This window comes from Perognathus longimembris, chromosome 6 (assembly GCF_023159225.1).
Source record: "Perognathus longimembris pacificus isolate PPM17 chromosome 6, ASM2315922v1, whole genome shotgun sequence".
NCBI classification, from domain to species: domain Eukaryota; kingdom Metazoa; phylum Chordata; class Mammalia; order Rodentia; family Heteromyidae; genus Perognathus; species Perognathus longimembris.
The window spans coordinates 25,231,240-25,249,134 of record NC_063166.1 but is presented as its reverse complement, the minus strand read 5'-3'; the positions used below and the strand labels follow the sequence as shown (position 1 = coordinate 25,249,134).

The 17,895-nt window shown below is 41.9% G+C and overlaps 1 protein-coding gene across 2 annotated transcripts in view; it reads left to right on the top strand.

The window, feature by feature from the left end:
• Jarid2 (jumonji and AT-rich interaction domain containing 2) overlaps window positions 1–17,895 on the top strand; it is a 234,696-nt gene that overhangs the window by 166,579 nt on the left and 50,222 nt on the right. For both annotated transcript variants that reach the window (XM_048348437.1, XM_048348438.1), the window contains one exon: window positions 17,017–17,186. In XM_048348437.1, coding sequence (XP_048204394.1) covers window positions 17,017–17,186 — 170 coding nt within the window. The remainder of the gene's footprint in view (window positions 1–17,016; window positions 17,187–17,895) is intronic.

The following is a 17,895-nucleotide window of genomic DNA, read 5'->3' as shown; positions in this document are numbered from 1 at the left end:
GTTGTATCTGAAATTATTTATGGTCATTGGCAGCCAGGTCTTGCCACCACCCACCCCCCTCTCTTTTACTGTCTTTTGTCCAATAAATGCTCAGGGGCCAAACTGCTTAAGGATATGACATCTGAGGGGCGAGTTTTGTGTGCTCTAAATAACTGTGAAGTAGGCAATATGATGAAGTCTTGTCTACCCTTTGACTTTTCTGTTTGTAACAACATTATTCCTAACTTTTCTGCTTTGAACATTATTCCTAGCTCTTGTAGATTAAGGTATATAGTACTTTCTTCCCTTGCCCACTCCTTTTGTCTTCTAGTATTTCTAGATGACATTCTGGTCGACAGACAAGAATACTGTATTCATTACACATTCCTGTCTTTGTACTTTAATTGTTTTAAGCCTTAGGAGTTTCTCAGTACCCCTCACTATTGTATGAATGCATGTATCTGTTACTGTCTGCCTGTCTGTCTGTATTTATCTCTTTGTGTGGCAGGGGTAGAATGGGATTGAGAATTTTTATTTATGTGTATACTCACGCATTTATTCTTTGCTGGCTTTCTCATGTTTCAACTTGCACAAGCCTTAATTTAATTTATACCCCATGGGGAATTGTGTCCTTAAAACATACACACCTCCATAAAGTCTGTCTCTACCTTTCACGGTGTTCATAACAGCTTCTGTTTGCTACAAAGCAAGTTTTGTTGTAGATCATACAGGAGAGATGACACTAAATAACACTATAGCTGTCCCTCAGTGCACAGAATTTATGCTTCTAGTCATGTTTTCAGTGACAGGCAATTTCATATACCCATCAACATTTTCTCAGTGACCTGTGTTCTAAAATGGAACTTTGTATTTTTAGCTTATATAGCTATTAAGGGATGTGGGAGTATTGCTCAATGTACATTACATGAAGACTGGGTAGAAGCCAGTTGTCTGGAGGGAGCTGATGCTGAGGGGTGCTTTCAGAAATTCTTTTGGTTGGTGCAAATAAGGTCAGCTCTGATCTGTGTTTATTTTAACCACTTGGAAGTGTGGAAGGGAATGTGTTGATTTACCATTGTCATGACAACAGAGGCTCTTCCCTCCCCAGAGCACAACAGGAAAGAAACCCATTCATCCACCCAAGTAAGAGCCTCAGAATTCCATTATTATGTGATTCCTTGGATTGTTAATAAAAGCATTTTGGTCGAATGTTATTGTGCCTTCTCCAGTAGTGTTCTGTTGTAGCTTAATCCTACTCTCAGGTCAATAAAAATCCTTCTTCTAGCTGCTGTTTCTTGATCTCTCAGGAGATGGGAAGCATCTCCAGTATATGTAGCAGTGCCTTTTCAACTTCATATCGGGAGCCTACTAAGATTGCACCTGTGTTGCACCATTAGCTTGCAGGAGTCTGTGTAATATGTGATTTTTATTTTTAAGCTTTGCATTTCATAAATTTGGGTTTGTTTGAATGAAAACATGGTTAAAGGTTCTACTAAATAAAAAGCTTTAATTCTGACTTGCGTCTTTGCCTAACTACCAGTTTCTTTTTTCTTTTTTTTTTTTTTTTTTTTTTTTTTTTGCCAGTCCTGGGTCTTGGACTCAGGGCCTGAGCACTGTCCCTGGCTTCTCTTTGCTCAAGGATAGCACTCTGCCACTTGAGCCACAGCGCCACTTCTGGCCATTTTCTATATATGTGGTGCTGGGGAATTGAACCCAGGGCAACATGTATACAAGTCAAGCACTCTTGCTACTAGGCTATATTCCCAGCACGTACCAGTTTCATTTTTAAGGTAGGATCTTGCTATATTGTATTGTGCTCTTGTGTTCTTGGGCTTGGCTAGCCTGCCTGCCTGCCTGCCTTCCTGCCTCCCTCCCTCCCTCCCTCCCTCCCTCCCTCCCTCCCTCCCTCCTTCCCTCCCATTCCCTCCCTTCCCTCTCTCCCTTCCTTTCATTTAGCAAATTCTTTTTGGTCCTTTCCAAATGCTAGGTTAATAAATTCAAATGCTGCTTTCCATGTTTTTTTTTTTCTTTCAATGTTTTGGGTATTTACTGTTTTGAATATCTTGGAATATTGAAAAAATACCTTCTGGAAGATATTTTCAAGCTTGGTTTTTATTTATTTAAACAGCGCCTGCTGATTCACATTGCCGACTGACTTGCCCTCTGTTTGGTTTCTGCTATGTTTTCGCTCATGGTACTTCATGTCCTTGGTAGACAGTGAATTATTCAAATTTCCCCTGAATGAGGTGGTGGATCTGGAAGATTCATTTGAGGCCCAACATGAAGGAACTGTTCTTGCAGAGGATGCTGGTTTGCTTTTCCCAGGTGTCTTTAGGACATTAGCAAAACTAAATTCAGGGTTCAAGTTCTGAGTTTTGGATTCTGTGTTCTTAAAAAAAGACCAGGCTATTTATTTCACAACTTCTCAGACAGGATATTGGGGTGGGGTTCCTAGCTTATTGTAAAAGGGGTGGGGGCTGCCGGTTCTACTTTAGGGGTTGGGAATCATTGAGGAGCCTAGTGGTGTTTTCTCACCCTTGCAATCTGGGAATCTCAACTTGAAGTTTGTTTGGGGTAGAGTGCAATAATAGCAGAAATTCTCCATGTCCACTTCTGAGTTATAGCTTTCTTTGTATTTTTTTGCCTCAAGAATTTCTTAATCACTTGCCATCTTGCTTTAAAAAAAAAAATATCCAGTGGTTGAATGTCTTGCTCTGTAGAATTCTTGGGGGAACTGACCCCCACTGCTGCATCTTACACGTGTGTGTGTGTGTGTGTGTGTGTGTGTGTCTTTTGGTCCCCTCCACCCCACTGTGATACCTCCTTGGAGAACTGTGGGGTTGGAAAATGCTGCAACCTCGTGTCTCTCTCTCTCTCTCTCTCTCTCTCTCTCTCTCTCTCTCTCTCTCTCTCTCTCTCTCTCTCTCTCTTTTGGTCCCCACCACCCCACTGTGATAAACCTCCTTGGAGAACTGTGGGGTTGGAAAATGCTGCAACCTCTTCCATGACATGGTTGTGGGTTCAGGTGGCATGGACTAGAGCTTTGATGTTGTTTCCTATCATATAGTGGTATTTAATATTTTCTGTTTTCCACATTCACTGTAAAGTAAATTCAGTGCGTGGGAAAATGAAATTCCAGTTCATGTTCCTCTGTCAGGTGCCATTTGATTCTTTACTTGGTTTATATAGTGTTTTTTGCTGTTGCTGTTCCATAGGGTGTGGGGGCTTTGAGAGCTCAAAAAAGATGAACCCAGCACACCAGGCCTGAAATAGCCTTGATGAATACATACCACTGTCTTGCCTGTCAGCTGACTTCTTTCATTGTTGAGCTATTCCGCTTGGATTTTTACTCAGAAGCCTGGGGCTGAGTTCTGTTAGTGACTCTGGGAAGGGCCTTTTAGAAGGTAGGCTAGGGATATCTGCTACTTGTCTTACTAGTAAGTTCCCTTGCAGGGAATGAGTTCCCATGCAGGTTTCTGTCTTAAAGGGCGATTGCCACAGGAGCTGGCAGGGATTGGCGACTGACTCTTGGCTTAGCCTACGTAATTTTATATTGTCATGCTGTGATTGGATCAAGGCACATTTCACAAAGTCCCAAGGCTCCATGTTTAGGCAGAGAGCAGATATGTGTATGTCTTTGTGCATTCCACATGGTCCTGTTTTTCTTCATCTCAGTCGTACTGTGGAATTATGGCTGGCCTCAATTCTTAAAATGTGCTGCCTCTTAGCAAAGTGATAGGGCTCCAAAGCCTGCTTAGCAAGGTGGGTTTTTGTTGTTGTTGTTTTGTTTTGTTTTGTTTTGTGCCAGTTCTGGGGCTTGAACACAGTGCCTGAGCAATGTTGCTGAGCTTCTTTTTTGTGGAAGGCTAGCACTCTACCATTTGAGTCACAGTGCCACTTCTGGCCTTTTCTGTTTATGTAGTACGGAGGAATCAAACCCCAAGGCTTCATGCATGATACACAAGCACTCTACCACTAAGCCACATTGCCAGCCCTTGGCAGTCTTTTTGCTGAAATAGTAGCATGAATTTGAATTTGCCGCTCTGCCATTTACTAATAGTTTTGTCTGTGATATGAATTTACACTATTTGCTGCTTACTAGTTCTATCACTGTGTTTTATTATTACCACCTGAGGTTTGTGGATGGTTTTATAATCCCAGAAGTGAAGGATTATGGGAATCAAGAATAAGAAGAGAGGGAGGGCATAATCTGGGGAAAGAATACTATCCTAGTGCTTTTCCCTTTAATGTCATATACTATACAAAGGAAGCACTTTTATAAATAAGTGTGAAGTAGATTGCTGGTCTCTCCCTCAGTCCAAAAAAGACCATTCCAAAAAAGACTCGATGAAGCCTGAGAATTATAAACTACATCCATGTTGAGGAAAGAAATCTTCTACTCTTTAAAAGTCTTAAGTGGATCTGAAAATTACAGGAACAAAAGACAGATTAACAAGAAAAAGAGAAATTTGAGCTCTCAAAAGTGTTACCAGAAAACCAGTTGGAAATCTCATTTTGATAGGAGATGGGAGAGGGGCATTGTTCTGGGAGAAGAAATGGGTGGGGGAGGGGACAAGAAAAGTCATTTCCAGAAAAGTGACCTCCTCAAAAGATAAATGGGTTTTGGGGAGATTGGATAGATTTTGATAGCTTTGTGCCAGTGTCTGTTATTGCTCCCATTGTGTGTTCCCATTGTGGGTCTATCTTTTTTTTTTTTTTTTTTCTGTTTTCTGTTCTATTTTGTGTGTTACTGGGGATTCTTCTTCAATGTGCTGGACAAGCACTCTACTACTTCAGCCATACTCGTGTGTTTGTGTTTGTGTGTGTGGCCGACTGGCTTGTTCTAATTGTGGGCCTGGTGACTCCACAATGCTAGATGTAGCGATGTAGAAAAGAGTAGTTTAATCTGCACTCTTTCAAACCAAACAAGGTATGAAGTAGGTGAATATTTTCGTAACCCTCTAGGTCCCCCACAGTCAGTCATGTCTTAGTGCCTGTGTGCAACTTTACTATGGTCTTGGACATTAGAGCAAGAAGGTTTAAGTGTCCAGCTGGAAATAATCTCTTACTAGGCTCATTTACAAGTTGCTGGAGGTGGAGCCATCGCCACCCTTCTCAGGGCCGATGTATGGCCTGGAGTGTGGAGTTTGGCAGCCTATTGACACAGTTAAAGATGGATGTGCCTTGGATCAAAGGAAGACCATTAGGGTATGTTTAGACCGGTGGAGATGAAGAGTCATTATAAAGAGAATAGTTAAGCACTGTCCTTCCCATTCCCTACATCTTTATAAGCCCAGTTCTGCATTTGCCCCTTTGCTGGCACAACATTGCGAGAAGCCAGCAGTGAGAAAGAATGTACTTGCTGTTAACCAGTGATTTGCAGAGTATAGAAGCACGTCATTTATTTATTTCCACAGCTGCTCAGCATATCATTGTCTCTTTCCTGTTTTCACAATGGGACAATTTTTTTCTTAGTCTCTCACTTCCTCTTTTCATTGTGGCTCCCACCACCTCCACAGTGTGTTCTCATCTGTTCAGTGGAAGCTGTTTATTCTGATGATGGGTGGGTGGTAAGTCCGGGGAGAATGAACCACAGAGAGAATCAAGTAAGTGGCTAGGAAACATCACCGAAAGTAATTTCTTAACCCTACATTTTCTGGCCTGAAGTATATAACCACCTGCACAAAGTTAAACCTTGGTAACAGTCCAACATTAGAGGATATTCCAGTATTACTTAGAAAGGAGATCTCACAACTTGATTCCCTGGTACCTGCATTTTGAAACGATAGATTATTTCCGTGGTTTTTTTTTTTGTTGTTTTGTTTTGTTTTTACATTTTCATGCCACTGATGTCTCTCACATTGCAGCTGCCAGTGACATGGAACCCTATTGGAGATAACGAGCTCCCAATCTCCGGTGACTCTGGTTTTCCAGAATGTGCCATTGCTCTGCGATCATAGTCCAAAGGAAATTTATTGTCCTACCATGTATAAGCTGTGACTGATTATTGTGAGAAAAGTCTTCCTTTCTATCAAAATTGCTATGAAGTTCCTGCTTTGCCCCTGTGGCGTGACTCGTATTAATTATTCTGCCAAGACAATATCAGAAAGTAAAGAAAGGGAAGGAGGAAATACTTTTGGGATAATGAAGGATATTTCAAATTAAGGTTTTGTCTTAACTTTTTTTGTGTGTGTGGTGGGACTTGGCTTTGTTCTTTTTTTTTTAAAAAAACTTACTGTCAAAGTGATGTACAGAGGGGTTACAGTTTCGTACATAAGGCAGTGGGTACATTTCTTGTATAACTTGTTAACTCCTACCTGATCTCCCTCCTCCTCCCCCCCCCGCCCCGCCATGAGTTATTCAGTTGGTTTACACCAAATGCTTTTTTATAAGTATTGCTTTTGGAGTCGTTTGCCTTTTTTATCCTTTGTCTCTTGATTTTGATATTCCTTGTTCCTTCCCTAGTTCTAATACAAGTATATACAGTGTCCAGGGTACTAACTGGTTGTTCCAGAAGAAACTAAAGAAAAATGGCTCAAGAAAGTAGCAGAGGGTGAGAATATGTTTTGAGATTGTTTCAGTACTCTTAATCTTGAAGTCTTTTAGTGGTCATTTTATGTAGAACATCTTCAGACTACCCTGATGTGAGCAGAGTGTAAACCTGAGCTAGGCCAATTGGAGCAGTAGGGGCCGGGCCTGCTGTGTTAGGGATGGAAAGCAGCCTGCCTGCTCTCTGCTTGCTTGCCAGATTATTGGCCTGAGTTAGTGTCCTATTCCTGTGCCCTACTTCGACATTCCAAGCCATTTCTAATATAATGCTCAAACATTCTCATCTGAAGGCAAGTGTACAAACCTACAGCTCTGCGACCATTGCTCAGGAGGAGAGAGTTTGCAAATTGTAGTGCATCCTTGGATATAGAACAGCATCTGGCTGGTAATTGCTTATAAGGTACAACATAGCTTGAAAAATTACAAATTATTATTCCAGCTACTAGGTAATTCCTGTCAGAATACCAAAATGAATACTTTAGGCTTATTTCTGAAAGTAACATGTGCTGGAGCTTTGCAACCTTGCTTCCGTTCTCTCCTTGGTAGTAAATAATCACCTTTTAAAAAGGGCATATTGGGGAGCAATCTTATATACTTTAGCTGTAGGCTTGTGTTTTGATATTTAGAAAAGCTGTGTTTATGTGTAGTACTTTCTATACAAGCAAAGAACTTTAGAGCTATAGTGGATCTCGAGGGACACAATGGCGTTCATGTTACTACTTTATGTAAACAATGGCTGCCTTATTATCTGGCACCAGGTGCTCATATCCATATAGGTCCAAAAAATTGGCCAATGGCAGGAATTGTGTATCTTAATTCAGAATTCCTTTTTTGTAGGATTTTGCTAGAGTTGCAGTCTAAAGACTCTCTATTGCCATCTATTGGTGCTTGCTATCCACTTCATAAGGGTTTTTTTTTTTTTTTTTTTTTTTTTTTTGGTGGACTGGGGTGATTGGCATTACTTTTCTTTTCTTTTCTTTTCTTTTTTTTTTTTTTTCTAGTCTTGAGGCTTGAACTCAGAGCCTGGCCACTGCCCCTGAGCTTCTTTTGCTCAAGGCTAGCACTCTACCAGTTGAGCCACTGCATCACTTTTGGCCTTTTCTGTTTATGTGGTACTGTGAACCCAAGGCTTCATGCATGCTAAGAAAGCACTCTGCTGCTAAGCCTCATTCCCAGCATGACATTCCTTTTCTTTTTGATCTTTAAAAAGATATTTCTTTGAAGATTAATTTTAGGACTGAGAGGAAGAGGTTGCCAAAAACTTCTTTGTCCTTGCTCTGAGACTAGCTGATGTGGTGAACATTGCCTTTGTATTCTGGTCCTCATATGCTGCAGAGGAAAGCCAGGATTTTGCTCATACCAAGTAAGCACTCTTAGCACTGAACCTATCCCCTACTTGTGAGTAGATTTTAGAATTCCACATCTCAACCCCACTGACAATGTTCTGGCAGGAACTTTCAATGGGACTTAGGTTTCAGTTGTGCTTTTACAAACCTACTGAATGAATGTCATTTCCTAAGGTTTTTCTTTTTTCTTGAAACCTGAGTCTTGCTTCTTAAGGTCATTCATTCCCTAATCCAACCATTCTTTTTGCCAAGAGATGGCTGCTGAGAGTTGTTTTCTTATTTCTTAATTTTTTATTTTATTCTTTATTTTTTTTGCAGTTTGTTTCGTTTTGTTGTTGTTGCCAGTCCTGGGGCTTGAACTCAGAGGGCCTGAGCACTGTCCCTGGCTTCTTTTTGCTCAAGGATAGCACTTGGTGACTTGAGACACAGCGCCACTTCTGGCTTTTTCTATATATGTGGTGCTAAGGAATCGAACCCAGGGCTTCATGTATACGAGACAAGCACTTTACCACTACACCATATTCCCAGCCCTGCAGTTTGTTTGTAGCTGGGTATTGAGCAACCTAAAATTGATTTTTTTTTAATGATAGCTTTTTTTAAAATGATAGTTTAAAAACCAAATTGGCAATCTTAATTCAAGTATGAGTGGAAAGGCAAATGAATATTTTAACTGGCATTGCTAGGCCTTTAAAAGTGAGTGTAGTTTGGATAATTTGTTCATTTCTTGTACCTAATAGAGTAATAGAGTGTTTCATTGGCCATATCCTGTTGAGGTTCTTCAGATATCTCCATGTTCTGTTCTTCTGACTCTAGTTGTCCTTATTTATTCTCTTTTGCTTTAGGATTCAGTTTTTGCTCTCACTGCCAAGAAATTGACAGTCTGTGTTGAAAGGAACATTGCAACTCTTAGCTCTTGGGTTCTGGGTTGGATCCTTGCTAAGAATGAAGTTCAGCTTCCTGAAGATTTTAGGACATGCAGCTTTAGCTTTGCCTAGGTGGTAAACTGAAACTGGCATTTATATAACTGACATATAGGTGACATTCGTGACTGACAGAACAAAGGGGCTTTGTTGCCATTTTAATTGTTGATTAATGATGATTCAGCTTCAGTGTGACACGGTTGCTTTCTAGAACACAAAAGAACTCAATGCCAAATGTTTCCTTGATCATGACATTCGTGCTTTCCAGGCAGTCTTGGTTCTTAGACATTTCAGGATGCCACATAAAATTTCAAGTAACAATTGAATAATTTTGTTAATTGAATCCAATACCTTTCATATCATTTGTGTGGGATGTCACCACCTAACCTGAGATTTATATGCACCAAGGAATGTTTAACTTGGAGGAAGAAGTTGTTCTTCTCTCTTATGTATTTAGTATTGTTACACACACAAACACACACACACACACACACACCCCACCACCACCACCACCACCACCACCACCACCACCACCACCCCCTGCCTGTTGGTGATTGAACCCAGGATCTTACATATATGTAGGTAAGTGCTCTACCACTGGAGCTAAACCATAGCCCTTTTGGTTTTTAAGACAGAGTTTTGGTATATTTTGCCCAGCCTGGCTTCAAACTTATCTTCTTGTCTCTGATACTTCAAATAGCTGGAATTACAGATATACCTATCCATAGCTCTTAGCATTGTAACTTTTTATGTTCTTTTCTCCTTCCTCTTTCCTATTTCTTTCCCCCCAATAAAAGAGAAGGAAAGTTTACCTTTCCCCTGATGCCTTTGTTTTTGAGCTGTGAAACATTGGCAAGTAGTGAGATCTTAGGAGGCTGGTGGTAATGTGGTAATGTTTGGGCTTGCAACACTTGCCTTCTCCTTGGGCTAGCTTCTTGATGGGCAGTACCATGACTGTGTTTACAAATAGTTAGCTTAGTGATCCTAAAGATACCTGTATTCTGAAGACAGGTAGTCTGCTACTCATGGGGAGGATTCAATGTGAGGAAATATAATATTATGTTACCAATACTTAAGAAAAGCATAGTATGACTGGAATTTTGCCATCTTTCTTAAAATATTCTTTCTACTCCTTGGACTTGTAAAGTACTAGGCAGGCTTCCTATCTCAAATTTTAAAGTTAACCATCACCCCCAATTAGAGAATTGGTGTTACCCATAGAGGGAGTTTGGGAATATAGGTTCTCACTGGATACTCACAAATGATCATTGCTCTTCATGATTGGAATTATTAGGAGAATCAACCTTGTTTATTTTATTGCAGTGGTCAGATGTCACAGTACCTTGGAGCTAAATGGAGCCTAACCTATACCTCTTTTGTCCTATTTTTAATAGTTTGAGGGAACCAAGCCCACCATGCAATAGATATACAATTTGCTCATCCAAAGCCCAAGTTTTGTGCTACTTACTGCTCCTTGTTTCCTGGAACCAGTCAGACCTAGTCAAACCTCTTAAGGATTCAATGAGAGGGATTCAGCCAACCAACATCTTTAGGCAGAGCCGGCTGAAGCAAACTTTACTCTAAATACTCCCTATGTAACTTAATTAAGACAAGTGCTGCAAATATTTAATATCCTGTGGTTTTTTTTTTTTTAGTATAAACAATTTCATCTGTTTATACATAAAGCAGAAAAGAGGCCTGTGAAGCAGTGTGGATAGATCTGAAGAATATCACAAAGCAAGGCCTGCTTTCTGTGCAGCCAACATCTTCTCCCGGAGCCCGCCCCCCGCCCCCGCCCCCCCCCCCCCCCCCCCCCGTCTTTGTGTGATGTTCTTAATGCCGCCAATCACAAGCTTGGGAACAGGGTGAGGTGGAACTCAGGAGGGTACCATCTATGGTGCGTTATTCTTGTCATGCCCTTGAGGGAGCCAGTTCATCTCTTGCTGGCCTCTGGGTTCACTTGAGGATGTGTTTATTTTCTCTTTACTATTCAGGATGTTTACAGCCATCCTGTGTGGTTTGCCCACAACTGCACTTGCATTTGAATTTGGTGGGCAGCTTGCCCTGGTAAAGGATATCCCCTGCCTGGCCCCCCCACAACCTCCAGCGCACACACATGGGCACACTCTTATTTCTTTGAGTAGCTGCCAGGTTTGTAGTGTGTGTGTCTAGGGGTAGAATAGAGTGGGTAATTATTTTGGGGATAGAAACACGGGAAAAATTTTTTGAATAGGCCTTTCAGCAAGTTGGCAAAGCATCAGGGCCCGCTCCCACATCAGCACAAAGAGCGCAGCCATGCCGGTCATTTTGCGTTTGCCAGGCACAGTTTCTTAGTTTCTGAATGAACAGACTGACCCCCCCTTCCCCCCATTCCTCATCCTTTGTTTAGAATTGGGATGTAATCTTAATAATTGGATTTACCAGCTTACATGTTTAATATTGGAAAATGCAGTTAATAAAATGATGTTTTGGCATGTTCGTTGCTCAACAAGGGACCAGCTGTGTGTTGACTTCAAACTGCTTGGTCCTCCCATGTTCCTGTTTTCTTCGCTCAGACTGTGTGCATAACACTGTTTGCTTCTTGAGTTGGTAACTATGTGAAATCCTGCACAGAAGTTGAATTGAACCAACCCAGGAACTGCTGTTTTGCCACACAGTGAGCGCTGCCCATTGCCCACTTCGTTCTCAGCAGTAGGCTGTTAAGCGCTACACTCTTCATGACCTCTGAGGGTCTTGGGAGGAACAGTGCCACCCTCCTGAGAGGCTTGGAGTGAAGCTTCCAGATGCATTGCTTAGAGGAGGAAGATGGGGAACCAGAGGATTGTTATAAAACCAAAGAACTTCATCAGCTCACCTCACAACTTGAACTTTGAAAAACACTAAGTAGCTTCTGTTTTGTATAGATTTCTGAACCCTGGGGCAAAGCACTGTGCTCTACTACTGAGCTTCATCCACAGTGCAATATTTTATTGTGAGTCTTCCCACTCCCCGCCAGAGCCTGGGGCTGGAACTCTGGGACTGGGTGCTGTCCTTTTGCTCAAGGCTAGTGCTCTACCACATGAGTAACAGCTCTACTTCCAATATTCTGTTCTCATTAATGGGAGATAAGCATCTTCCCACCTGGGCTGGCTTTGAACCACAGTCCTCAGATCTCACCCTTCTGAGTGGCTCGGATTACAGGAGTGCTATCTTGTTTGAAACCTGAAATATATTCTTGAGATTTGTACGGTCTGGGCATGGTGGTGCAAACCGGTAATCCAAGTTAAGATCAACAGGATCATATTCTGAGGGTGGCTTGAACAAAAAGCTCAAGACCCTGTTTGAAATAATAACCAGTAAAAAGTGCTGGGTGTATGCCTCAAGTGGTAGAACACTTAAACAGTAAGCACAAGGCCATAAGTTCAGACCGCCAAAACAAACATAGTTTGTTTGGATATTTGTTAAGTGATAAAATATCAATTTGGCTGTACTTCTTTGTAACCCCAAAGGAGAGATGGGTCTGGGATCTCAGTGGAAAATAATGTCACCTCCCATGTACCTTTAGGAGTGGAAGGGGAAGAGGAGGAAGCACATTTGTCTTCTCTGTAGGCCGTGGGCCTGTCTGTATGATACAAGGCTGGAAGCTCCTCCCTGGCCTCACAGATAATGGCTATGGACTGTTGTGCTGTACAAAGACAAACGAGATGCAAGTGCAGGTCTTGTAATTAAAGGGTACCATGTACTACAAAGGTGTTATAGTTCCACACAGAGCTCCATGTAATCTGACCGTGATTGCATGCGGTGATGATATGCAAGTGGCCCAGGAATGACACATTAAGTGATGATGGAAACTGTGGCCACATGGGCTGGAAGTTAATCGATTTGTAACTAAAAACAGACCAGATTCCAATGTACCCAATTGGGTAGAGCTCAGCTGGGTTGGTTAGTACCTTTGTCTAGATCAGAACCACATATCACGGATCATGATCTCCTGCTGCTATTGGATCTGTATGCGTATTTCTTTCCTTGCTGTCTGTGGATTGCCATTCAGTGTATTCTGTTCCTCTGATCCCTTTATGTGTTCAGTCAGTTGTGTGGCTTCTCAGTAATGACACAGTAGTCAGTAATAACCAGCACAACAGGCTAGCGGTCTGTCTTTGTTAGCATTTATGGAGGGCCGGTCTTCAGTATGTAGAAATAGGCCATGAAGAGGGAATTGCAGTAAAGTACTGTGAAGGCCACCTGAATGGTTTGGGGTTGAGTGGTAGGTCATAGGTGATAGACTATGTTGGAGTCTACCAGCTTTCTGGTAGTTAACTGGGGATTAGAGTCTTACGGACTTTCCTCCCTAGGCTGGCTTTGAACTGTTATTCTCAGATATGATATCTGAGTAGCTAGGATTCCAGGAATAAGCTACCAGCCTCAGCTTTGTGGCCCTTTTACTCACATGCGCACAACACACACAAACCTTTATACCAGTGAAAAGATGGTTTGAAACTGCTTTCATTCCCCCCTTCCCACCAACAAAAGCTGTAAAAGCTGTAGCTTTTACTATGCTGTATGAATATTGCCTCTTTCATGTTCTTGTTCTTTTTTTTTTTTTTTTTTTTTTTTTTTTGACCAGTCCTGGGGCTTGGACTCAGGGCCCGAGCACTGTCCCTGGCTTCTTCTTGCTCAAGGCTAGCACTCTGCCACTTGAGCCACAGCGCCACTTCTGGCCATTTTCTGTATATGTGGTGCTGGGGAATCGAACCCAGGGCCTCATGTATATGAGGCAAGCACTCTTGCCACTAGGCCATATCCCCAGCCCCCATGTTCTTGTTCTTATATATTCGTTTCTCCCGCTACTGGTTATAATCACTTGATTTATATCGACTTGCTTGGTGGTGATTTAATTGGTTTCATTGAAATAGGGAACTTTGAGTATTCTAGACTGAGTGCATTTTCTGTAAAGAATCTCTGCGAAGAAGGAGTAAAACAAAAGCATTGCTATGGTGTGTATGAGGAATAAACACTGGCAATTGGTCTTCTTCCTCAGAGACAGTAAGATCATTGTGGCTAAACAGGCCAAGATACTTTGGAGTCCCTGTGGCAACCCTCTCCTTGTTATTATCCTGGGTTTTCCCCTCACCACCAGGAACCCTGTACTCAACCACCTCCAATCCCTTGTGACTGAACCTTTGATCCAACAGTATTTTCTTGGTAATGCATTTTGGCTCTGATAGAGAAATGAGAGGTGGTATTTCTGGGGTCAGTGCTGTGATGGAGGTGTTTAGGTGTTGAGGGTAGAGTGAAGTAAATGCTGCAGAAGAGTTCTCACCTGTGGGGCTCAAGGCCAGCACCACTCTTCCCTTCATTTCAGCTTCCCTGTATTTCAGCTTTGAATCTACCTCTTCTATGCCCAGTGGCTCCAGATGCAGGCAGATTCAGCACACCTGGAGATTCCCCACGTTTCCTTGTAGCAAACATTTTAAAGTCTGCCTTGAATTATACCTACATTGCTAACACTGCTTACTTCAAGGATTTGGCTCTTCCATTGTATAGGATCAGCAAAGCAAGGTTGACACCTTTGTAATCCCCATGGGAGGAGAAGCCACACCACAGACCTATCCTTTGTGGACTGGACACACATAGTCCCTGGTTTTCTTCCTGGTCTCACAAATACTGAATCACTTGGGAGCTTGGCTTTTGTCTGGGGTGTAATTTATTTTGCTGACACTTTTTAATCCCTTTGATTACCTCCTTGACATGAGTCTCCTTGTCATGAGGCACAAAATGTCTTTTATTCAAGCAATTGAGGTTCTAGAATTCTGAAATACCTTATTCTGTCATCTTTGCAGAGAGAGAGAGAGAGATACTGATTGAGAGATTGAGATTGCTTTCCATTGCTGCAAGTTTTCTCATGTGTGGTGTTTGTTGCTGACTTTTTAGAAAGAGCAGGAAACTCTTAACATCCTGTTGACATGTAGGCAGAGAAACACTGAAATTCCTGTGGGACTCCATGTAAATTGTGTCCATTTAGAAAACATTATGAAATCATCCATTTAAAATTTTCAGTTGAATAAAAATTTAGAGCAGTTTTCATGAATCAGAAACAAAATTCCTTTTGCTGTGAGGTGGGCAGTTGGGTCACGGTGTTGCCGAAGCAGAGTCATGGGGCTTCTCTCCATCCCAGGACACTGCACTCGGCCATGGCTTTGTGCCATAAGTGAGTGCCCAGGAAGGAGCCATGTAGTCTCCTCTTTTGATCCCATGTCGATTAGTATTGGGTTTTTTTTTGTTTTGTTTTGTTTTTTTGCCAGTCCTGGGCCATGGACTCAGGGCCTGAGCACTGTCCCTGGCTTCTTTTTGCTCAAGGCTAGCACTCTGCCACTTGAGTCACAGCGCCACTTCTGGCCATTTTCTGTATATGTGGTGCTGGGGAATTGAACCCAGGGCTTCAAGTATACGAGGCAAGCGCTCTTGCCACTAGGCCATATCCCCAGCCCTGTCGATTAGTATTGGGAATAGGATCTGGACAGTGTTCACAATGGGTACTTGTGGAGGCAGGAGTAGAAGTTGGTGATATGCTTGTCTACAAGCAAACATTCTTAGTGATAGCATTGTGATATTCATAATATTGTGCTACTTAATATTGATGGAGGGGCTAGGGGATGTATGAAATTAAATTTTAAGGTGTTAGGGCATCAGTGGCTCACACTTGTAATCCTGGCTACTCAGGAGGTTGAGATCTGAGGATCAAGGTTCAAAGGCAGCCTGGGCAGGAAAGTCCTTTTGGCAAAAGGCCAAAAGTTGTGGCTTTAGTGACAGAACACCAGCCTTGAGTGCCCAGGCTCTGAGTTCAAGTCTTAAGATGGCACACAGCCCCCCTCCCAAAAAAAAAAAAAAAACACGATGTTAAGAAGTTTCACATAGTAAAAGCGGTGTGTCTATGTTTGGATATAGTATTTTGTTTACTATAAGGATATTATTTTGTTACTGTGTGAGGAATCAGCAATATGTTGTAGTTATTACTGTTTTATGTAAACTCTTCCAGCAGTAAGCCGACAAAGGTAGATTTATCTGTGCTTTACAAATATACCCGATTTCCTAATTTTTATTTAGTTGTGTTAGGTGATGTCACTCTCTCCCAATGGCTAGAAGTAATTAGAGATTCTGACATACTGTTCTATTGCCCTGTACCATGGAGATCCTCTGGGGCTGTGTTCCTGACCTTCTGCAACATTAGTTCCTCAGTCTGTCTGTGAACAAGTCCGCCTGGGTTGTTAGAAGTAGCACAGGAGCATGTTCTCATTCTTAGACATGCTTACTTCCATTTAAAAAGTTTTGTGACTGAAGGAAAAGAAGTATTAGGCAACTGCTAAATGTCAGATTAGTTTAATGTCAACATATATTATTAGTGTACTTACTTGTGGAGAATGAGTAATTTACTACTGACTACAGTGTGTTCACTGGATCCATTAGAGTTCAAAAGAAGTTTTCAGGTCAGAGTTTTCAGATGGGAAACATCACAGTAAGAAATTTATGTTGTGCCCTATGTACAGTAAATGGATTTGGTGGGGAAGCGGCCCCTTTGAATCCTTATGGAACTTGGGTTTGACCCTGTTGGCAAAGGATTAACCATAATGTGTTGTGTTTCGGGATTTGGGTATACTAAGGAGACATTCTTCTTCTTTACCCTCCAGCATTTTAAACATTTTAATTACTATAGTGCATTTCTGTGGCATGGTTTAGAAGAGACTGGAGATGGAACATTACTTGATTTGGGTCAGGAGACTGGGACTGTGGTCATTTCAGAACAAAAATGGACAGGGCGTCAAGCCATAATAATGAAGGGATTGAGTATTTGTGATGGTGTGTGGTGAATACACAGGATGCCACATCAATGTGACAAGAATTAGCTTTTCTTCTTCATTTTGGGCTGAAACCAAAGTATGAAATCGTTAAATTCCTGTCGTCATACATTGTAGATTGTGTATATTGCAGTTGAAGGAAAAGCATGTATATATTGTAGCGCTACATCCTTTATAACCATGTATCAAACACAGTCCTTTAACAAAATTTATTGTGCTTTAGAGCAAGCCTGTGGTTTTTGAGAGAGTGAGAGATACAGTCTTGGGAAGAAGAGTTTTTATTAAAGCAGGATCCCCCCCCCCCCCTTATGTGTTATGGTTTTATTGCATGTAGGCATATATCCTCCAGTCTCTGACTAATTTAATTTTAATTTTACTTTGCTTTTGCAGGCCCAGGCTGCAAGCACAAAGGAAGTTTGCTCAATCTCAGCCGAATAGTCCCAGCACAACTCCAGTGAAGATAGTGGAGCCTTTGCTACCCCCGCCAGCTACTCAAATTTCTGACCTCTCTAAAAGGAAGCCTAAGACAGAAGACTTTCTTACTTTTCTCTGCCTTCGAGGTAAGCCTATACTATGGAAAGAGCAGCCTAGTTGGAACACCCTAAGTGGAAGAGAGAGAAATGAAACAGCAGACAGGGTTGAATCTGGACAGATTGCTCACTTCTCAGTTCCACAGCCACATTTGTGAGGAGAATTTTTAGTGATGAATTATACCAGGAAGGGGTAACTGTTCAAGCCAGCTACTTATTTTTTATTTTGTATTGGGTTATTTGACTTCTACTTAAACCCTTCTTTGTAATGCATGGTTACATCATTTGTAGTGTTTTCTTCTTTCCTTTGTTTCCACTCCCCCTTTCTCCCTTTCTGCTACTGGGACTAGAACTCAGAGCCTTGTAAGCTTGCTCACCTCTGGCATTGTACCACATGAGGCCTATCTCTGGTCTACCTTTTTTGCTGGTTAATTGGAGATGGAGTTACTTGGGCTTTCTACCTTGTCTGGTTTTGAACTATTGTCCTCTGACTCAAACTCCCAAATAGCTAGGATTACTGGCGTGAGCTACTGACACCTGGCTTACAGTTTTTTTGGCCAGTCCTGGGGCTTGGACTCAGGGCCTGAGCACTGTCCCTGGCTTCTTTTTGCTCAAGGCTAGCACTCTGCCACTTGAGCCACAGTGCCGCTTCTGGCCGTTTTCTGTATATGTGGTGCTGGGGAATTGAACCCAGGGCCTCATGTATACGAGGCAAGCACTCTTGCCACTAGGCCATATC